Below are 8,495 nucleotides of genomic sequence, written 5' to 3'. Positions count from 1 at the left end.
TTCAGAAAGAGGAGAATTCGACAGAGGGAGGAGCGAGCAGCAGGGAGAGGAAAAGAGAAAGAAAGAATGAGAGAGTGGGTGAGGGAAGGGAGTGACATGGTCGGGTGGAGTGCGTGAAGCAGAGAGGGTGAGAGACATGCTGGGGAGAGACGGAGATTATGATCACAAGAGAGGCTGAGAGAAAAGTGTGCGAAATTCAGGGGTGAACAAGTGGAGAGCTGGGGAGAAAAAGTTAAATAGAAAATAGAACGACAGATAAGAGGACGACAGGGGAAGTGAGAGGGCAGAGAAAGAGACGTAGAGGCGGTGGGGGAAGCAGAGTAAGGAAGTGAAAGAGAAGAGAAAGAGAGAGGAAGAAGAGAGGGATCGTGGCAAAAAGCAAATTCGAAAGCATAGCGACAGAGTGTGCGCGGTGTTTCTTTACACGTAGACGCCCATATGGACACATATTATACCTATGGAGAGACAGCTCCTAGGATAACAGTTAGTGGCATTTACGATCTGAACTAGGTCCAAGGGCTGGCCCCTTAAACCTGACCGTAACAGACACGCCCCGCAGGTTGGATCTGCTTTCACTCAACTGCAGCGGGCACCCGGGATTTCAACCCGAGTCCAGCGAGGCACTCCCGGCAGCTTCCGCGTGAGCCGACTGACTCCTTGTGCCAGCGCCAAAGGCTTCTCCCTCCCTGGAACAAAAGCGGGCGGAATGTCGTCTCTTTTTATGACTCCACCGCCTCTTCTTAAATTGGTGTTCTTGGAGGTGCGCGCGAGAGCAAATCAGGAACAAGGCAGCCCCCAGCCCTCCTCTCCCATTAAACCGAAACTTGGCTTTGACACACTCCCCCCGCGGTGGCTGCCCGTGTTCTGCATTATTCATGTTCCGGGGCGTGCCTTCCGCAGAGCTCTATATTAAACAGCACTTGTACTGAGCGAGCGAACAGATGGAGAAAGGGGTTACAGAGAGTAGAGGCAACAGAGAGAACCAAAGGGGAACTCTAAGAGCGAGATTTTTTCCTTGTTAGCTATTTATTTATTTTTTAAATTGCACATCTCCTTTCTTGAGAACATTTTAAGCTATTTCCTCACTTCTGCAAAGGCGTCTGCTTGCAACTCGGGGTTTCTAATTCTGTCCCTTTCTTGTTTGACGCCTGTTGAGAGTGACTTGCACTTTGGAGTGTGTGTAAGCTGCACGACTCCCTTTTTTTCCTGGACTGTATGTTAGTTGTGTTTTTGTTTGTGTTACTTCGCTATTTGTACTTTGCACGTTTTTGACGGCGACCAGAAGCTTGTGTGGAGCTTTTTGAGCGTATGCACCCCTTCTCTCTGGCCCCCGGTTTCTCCCTCTGTTCTGTGTTTGTGGTACGCTCCCACTCTCGAGTTTATCAGGTCAGTGTCTTGAGACTGAAGCGCTTGCAGGCTGTGTGGAGCTTTATTTAAGTTTGACCTGTCAGTTATTTATTTTACCTATTTTGCTACTTACTCTTGCCTGCCGAGTTTTTCCTGGCAGCCTCCGTGTGGATGGATCTGTGACTGTGAGTGTCTTGTGAGAGCTGACAAACTGTAGCGTGCCAGTTTCTGCTGTGTGGCCCTCCATGGACACGTCTGCTACTGTGTCCGCTTTTCATCCTCGTTCATCCCTTCAAGTCTGTCGCGCTTTCTTCTGACTCTTCTATTTCTGTGGGAGGACTCCCTCTTTTCCCCTCTACCACTTTCTTTGCACGTTCCTTACGCTGTTGTTCACACATGCCCCATTCCTCTCAGTGGCGTTTGTGAAATCTCACCGCCCCCTTCTTTGGCTTCCTCCACAGAGTTCTTCCTGCATGTCTATTCTATGCTTTGCATACTAGCTTAGCTTTGGTTCAAGTGAGCTTGAACCTGCCCCGCTTTGGTGGGCACTGCTTGTCTGTCATCCCAGTGAGGTGTTTGCCTCTTCCTGCTGGTTGAAAGGTTTGTTTCTTCTGCACCTTTGATTCAACCTTTTGACGCAATCCCATACCTATCTTGGCCTCTCTGTCCATTTACTCTTTCCTGTTCTATTAATTGTCTATGCCCGTCTTCTCTCTACCTCTGCCTCTCCACTCTGTCCTTCACTGCGCGTCACTCTGCTCCTGTCGCTTGTCTGGGGCCCTTGGTGTAATCTCTCTCCCCACTCAGGTGAGGTCCCCTTTCTCCACGCTCCTGTGCCCTCACTGTTCCCCGGTTTGCCATGGAGCAGCGGCAGTGTGTGTGGCTGGGCGCTGCGCTGCCCCTGTGGGTGCCACTGCTGCTCGCTCTGCCAGCTCTAGCGGTGGGGCCAGTGGTACGCTGCGATCCCTGTGACTCCCGGGCGCTGGAGCAGTGCCGGCCTCTGGCGGCGGAGTGTGCTGAGCTGGTGCGGGAGCCAGGCTGTGGCTGTTGCCTGACGTGCGCCCTGACAGAGGGGCGGCCCTGCGGCATTTACAGCGAGCGCTGTGGCGCCGGTCTCAGCTGCGAGCCTGCCCCCGGTGAGCTCCGGCCCCTGCATGCCATGCTGGAGGGTCGTGGCGTCTGTGCTAACATCTCACATCCCGGGAGAAAGCTGCTGCCATCTACAGGAGCGCCCTCTGCAGGTGAGAGCAACAAGACTGCACTGTGCTGAAATGTATTGGGAGTCCACGAGCGATACAGAGAAGAGGAGGAGAACAATATAAAGGGGGAGGGGGGGAGGACTGTTTGTGTGACTGACATCCTCCTCAAGGGTGGGTTTGCACGTGAGGTGTCCACGAGTTTTGTACCATGGGCACGGTAACACGTCTTTAGTGCATGGTGTAAAGTTGTCACTGTCAGTGAACTATCATGGCAACAGGAGGTCAGAAATGTTAAATTGGGGACAAAGGGGTGGCCATCGAGAAAACGACACAAGGTTGGATGTCTAAGGGTTAATTGTAAAATAAATGTTCTGCCCAGGGCACAACTTTCATGAGTTAGGTCTCCGTGGACAGGAAATGTCACAATGATTGCATGCTCAGGGAGTGCAAAACACTGGGCTGAGCCAGAGCTTGTATGAAGGACTGAGGTGTGCAAGAGAGAACTGCTAGAACAGATACATGTGTGGGAAAGAAATGTCACAATTAGTCGGGTGCTCAGAGGGGAAATGACGTAGCCACTTAAAACTGATCTAAAATCCCTGTAACCTCAGGAACACAAATGACCTTCAGCATCTCTAGGAACCCCCATAACAGTGACCATCGTCTCAGAAGACTAAAGTGGTAGTTTTGAATCTTAACATGGAAAACCAGCCCAAAGGGAGCCACCAAATCTTTCTCGCCATTATACCCTCTTAATACACCCTCCCCCCCCGCAAAGTATTCTGGGGTAGTTTAAATGTGCAGAATTAGTAAGCCAATGAAGAAGCAGTTGGGTAGAAATGTCTTATGTGAGCCCAAATGCCGTAGTCGGTTTAGCAAATGAAACCTCATCGAACCTCATCGAATGAAACCTCATGATGTTGTGCTGTCCTCGAAAGGCGTGGGCTCTTGCAGGGAGTAATGAGGAGGCAAACTCAGAGAGCAGAGTGTTCAAGAGACAGTGGCACTTGATTTGGGCTCCCAGATAAATACTCACAAGGATCTTATGCTGCCATCGTTGAGCGTGAGAACTTGGGGATAGATGCTGGCCGCAGTCGGATTCTTGGAAGATGTGCCTTCAGGATTGAGACACTAGAGGTAGACATGCATGCGTAATCGGCTGCAGGAGACCATATGACTACGAACATGGGGTGCTAGAGGAGATTCAGCTTCTGATCTTAGGAGCTCAGGGATATGTGTGGAATTTGGTGAGATAATCCAGCTGAAACCAGATGTTTGTCAATTTATGCCGCTTTGAATCAAATGCTTGGGAACTTAGAAGGTCTGGTTACAATCTTAGCCGAGATTAGTGAATTCGTTAGATGGCTTTGAGAGGACTAGGACTCAGAAGGTCATTTGCTTGTGAAAAAGTGATTGTGATATGTTTCTGCACTGCTTGCTTCAGAAATCCTGGGACTCAGAAGCTCTAAAGCCCCGAAGGTTGGCTAAGTCGCTTGTTTGGGTGAATACTGTGTAAGTTTTAATAGGACTGCTTAAGGTGACCCCAATCCTTCTAGGTTATTATGGACAACATTTTCTGTCCTGAAATGTTTGTGCGGTATCCTAATGCATTCTGGGTGCTGTAGAAATCTTGTATTGCTCACATCGAATTAATTAAATTAACTCATCTAAAATCGCTGATTTGTAGGTGAAAAGTTCAGGACTGGAGGTAGTGACTGGGATAGAGTTGATCAATCGCCCTACTCTTGCTGAATTGCATGTTGCTAATAACATAACAATATGAGCTCAAGAACAAAATTTAAAGCACATTTTAGGCTTTAGCATCACATCAATCGATAGTACAAATGTGGCCACATGGCATTAAGAAAAAGCATCATGGTATGAGCATTTCGAGGGCATGTATGTAACTTAGCCACTTTGAAGCTGCTGACTTCTACACAGAACTTGAAGGGTTAAAACATGCTTACTCCCATCTATCCCTCAAGGACACCAAGCAAAGACATTTCAGTGTTCACAGTGACAAGCTTGAGAGAGGTGAGAAGGCAGAAATGGTAGTGTGTGTTTTGGGAGGATAGTGGTAATGGCACAGCAGTTTACATTGTATGTTTTTAATGTGCCGCTGGGCCACTGTCATAGCACCACACACGTGAACAAGGAGCCAAAAGCTCTGAAATGCATTAAGTAGCGTTGTTGCAGAGATCTAATAAACACGCTGGGATTAGCAGCAGAGCCGCAGTGTGCTTTCTCTTTGGAGGACTGAGCACATTGGGTGGATTTCTAGGGGTTAGCTACCCCGCCGCGGGCTCACCGTGACAAAGAGGCTCAGGAGACAGTGATCAGCATATTTGGAATATATATGTATAGTGGTTCCTCCTGGTGTTTCTCTTGTTTCTAAGCACACTCTATATTTATGTGTGCCATTAGTATAGGTTAATGGGTTAACATCCCCTTTCTAGTTGTATATGTGCTACCCGCAAGCCACAGATTTATATTCTGTCAGATTGTCTAAGCTTTTCATTCTTCTAAAGTTGATAAGAATTTTTGTATTAGGCCCCCACCGACACACTTTGCCCCAGGACACCCCAAAGCTTATGATGGCAGCAGATGAAGTAATGCCCCTAGAGCCTCCCTAAATTTAAAGTGATCTAAACTTTTGTGAAAATTGATAGCAAGTGAATTCCAGAGCTTACATGCCAGCACTGAGAATGCTTGCCCTCTCAGGCACTCCTTTGTTGAGGTTTGTACTTTCAGGGTAGCAGAGGAGGGATGGTGGCAGGCAGGACGACTGAATTGAAATCACTGCACTAACCAAGAAATGCCACATACATTGGGTGACCTAGCAGACAAAAACTGCCTGGCTTCCTTAAGCTAGTAGCGTGCAATGCATCAACTACATTCCCTGCCAAAGTGACAACCTTTGCTCCAGTTTCTGTGCTAAGCATTTCTGTAAAACGGGTGTTAAAAGCACAGACTGATCATGCCTGGTAGGCAATTGCCAGGACATGGGAAAGCCTGTGTACAAATAATAGGATTATGTTTGCAAAGCAGTGATGGAAGGCTGTTGGGAAGCACTGGTGCGTGCTCTCTGAAATGCAGCAAGTATTTCCTGAGCTAAAGTTGCTGAGCTTAGAACAAGGATCGGGGAGTCACTCTCAAAGTGCCTTTGCAGTCTGCGTCTGGCTGTGCTGAACAAACATCCCTTTCTCTGGCAGCAGCAGCAGCAGACGCCGCGGCACACACAGGCGTTCAGTTTCTCTCAGGATGACTTCAGTGCGCAGTACCTCTCTCCTACTGGTTCCCCATTGAAGCAGAGTTCCCCGAAACGGGCCACACAGGCCATTAGAGTCCCTGTGGTTCAGGGGAGAGGGGTCATACTTAAGGGGCCCCATACAGCATCAGGCTTAATAAACTGCAACATGCGAGGGTCTCAGGGGTCCCTTCTTCACATTCTGCAGAGGGCCCCATCACATTTTGTTACGCCCACTCTGTTCAGTAAGGGCCTTACAGGCAAATTGTGCTTGTACTCTCACAGGGCTCGTAAACTGGTAACCACAGCATTTGTGGGAATAAAGGTACTAATAACTCTATATATTGAGAGCAATTAGAATTAAGTGGTCCTTGGTTTCGCCTGATCAACAAGTGTGTATTCAAGAGCCAGCCTACTTGGTAAAGAGAAATGTAGCGGCCACCTACGGTTCCCCCAGGGAATGGGTAGCTGGTCCCATCAAGATACCATGTTCTCAATGCTGATTGGTGTTTTCTGTGGGAGGAGGACCAATAGAGAAGCATCTTGTGAATCAAGCACTTCTTCAAACTTATGGGTCTTTTTAGTATGCATGGCGGGATTTTTAAGTAGATTGTAAAATGGAAGGAACAGATTAAAATAAAACATTTGAGCATATCTATATAGAATTAGGAAGCTGGAAAACCTCCTAAGTTCTGTGTGCTGGCTAAAGTTCCCAAGCGGCTAACGCTTTCCCTACTGCGACAAAGAGCGACTAGAGAAACACAACACCAGCAATATTAGCGAAGGCGTGTAAAAGGCCCATTGCTGCCAAGAGTAACCACAAGGGAGATGTGGTTTTCGAAGCAAGAGACGGAATTATAAGAAATGTCACTGCGAATGAGCGAGCCTTGCGTTGATGTGTAATGAGTGCAGCGGTGTGGGATAGGAGGAGGGGCGGATTAAAAAGTGCCCTAGTCAAGATCGAGTTGGAGTTTTGTCAATGTAGGATTTGCATTTTTTTCAAGTAGGAAATGAACAAATGTAGCCTCTCTGCTGTGTGTACATGTACTTTAATATTTTTAGTGTGTTGACTCACTGTGTTTATAATGTAATTGGAATTAATAGAAGTACATGACTAGTACAAGAACACAGATCTCAAGTGGGATCTCTCTTTGCAGATACAGCCTTGCAGTCTACATAATTCAGTGCACTCCTATGCATGGTTATCTGTGCTTGTAAGTGGAGCTTGAGCAAACGCACTGATCAGTTGGCAAAAATTCTTACGTTCATATTTCACATTTTTATGATCAGCAGATATTTCTATCCACAGGTCAAATTTGTTGTTGCAGAGAATAGACCAGCTTTATTAATTTTGAATTCAAGAATAAATATCTTGATATAGGCAAGAAAGGGATAACACAGGTTTGGACTAACGTGCACGAGATCCGGTCAAGTCGGCACTAGGATGAGCTAAGCCGATGAAGCACTTGTGTGGAGATCTACCTTCAGTTCTTAGTTGCCCTGTGATGCTGCTTTCTGAAGCTTCAACTTGCTTCTTGATCCACAAAATTGGGGATCCTATTTCTGACAGTGCAATATCACAATGCCCTTTGTTGGTCAAATGTCCCGCAGCAATATGGAACACTATTGGATTTTCCCAAAGTCTTCAATGGAGACTCTCATGCCTTGTATCTCCATTTTGTAACTGTTGCAATGGATTCTTTACTGCCCCCTTCGCCTTAAGATCACCCGGTAACTCTTCCTTCCAGAGGTGGTCCTGAACCATGAGAATTAAGAGTAAGTTGCTCCCCACTCCCTAACGTTCCCTACTTGCTCTTCATGTCTTTACTAAAACACTTACATTTCAAGATATATTTACGAAGTAATAACTACGTTGCGATTGAGGAGCGAATGCATTACTCCTAAGAGCACTTTCCGACCATCCAGCTCTTTGCAAATGGAGTTTGCACTGCTGGGAGAAAGAAACGAGAATGGTATCCATATAGAGTAAACTACAAATGTAACCACATCAAGGCATTTCTATGGATGGCTGTGGATTAGCAAAACGAATCTGAAAATGTCATTTGGCTGTGATGAACCTAACACTCTTGGCAAGATATTCACAACTCTGAGTCCACTGTATTATGGTATCCGCTACCTCCAATGTACCCTTGTTTCTCTCAATAAATTGGGCCCAGTTGCCGAATTTCATGCGGGTATGTATTTCCGAATCACAGAAATATTTTGCAATGGTAAAGTTTAAGGGCCTTATTATGAGTTTGGCCGTAACAATAGTTATGATCATAATCTATTTTGGTGTTCATTATCTTGTTTGGTAGAACTTACTTACTTATGCCTGCTACACCTCCCTGGGTATGGGCAATTACACAGGACTTTCCAGCAATCTCTTTCCTTGGCTTTTCTTTCAATCTAACCCATCTCCTTCCAGTCAGCCTCGAGGCAATGGCACCAGGTGTTTCTTGGACACTCTATTTTCCTTTTCTGTTGAGGGCTCCAGGTCAGGGCTTGTCCTGCTTTTTTAGAAGTGTGAGTAAATTCCTGTACTTAGTGAATGATGGTCCTTCATCCTCCTGTCTCGAAGGGGACTTCTGGTGATGTTGCCTTGAAGCCCCAGCATATGACATGCAGGCAAGTGTAGTTTTGTCTATCTTCAGTCAGCGACAATAGAAATTAAGTATTCCACTTGCCCCTGGTTGAATGTC

The 8,495-nt window shown here is 46.8% G+C and overlaps 1 protein-coding gene across 1 annotated transcript in view; it reads left to right on the top strand.

The window, feature by feature from the left end:
* The first annotated feature begins 608 nt into the window (after window positions 1-608).
* Window positions 609-8,495, top strand: part of IGFBP3 (insulin like growth factor binding protein 3) — a 44,723-nt gene continuing 36,836 nt past the window's right edge. The window contains exon 1 of the mRNA XM_085607383.1: window positions 609-2,588. Within this exon, the coding sequence (XP_085463509.1) occupies window positions 2,207-2,588 (382 nt within the window). The 5' untranslated portion in view covers window positions 609-2,206. The remainder of the gene's footprint in view (window positions 2,589-8,495) is intronic.

The sequence above is a fragment of the Triturus cristatus genome, chromosome 5_2 (assembly GCF_964204655.1).
Source record: "Triturus cristatus chromosome 5_2, aTriCri1.1, whole genome shotgun sequence".
Taxonomy (NCBI): domain Eukaryota; kingdom Metazoa; phylum Chordata; class Amphibia; order Caudata; family Salamandridae; genus Triturus; species Triturus cristatus.
The sequence above is the reverse complement of the archived record's forward strand: the minus strand, read 5'-3'. Positions and strand labels throughout refer to the sequence as shown.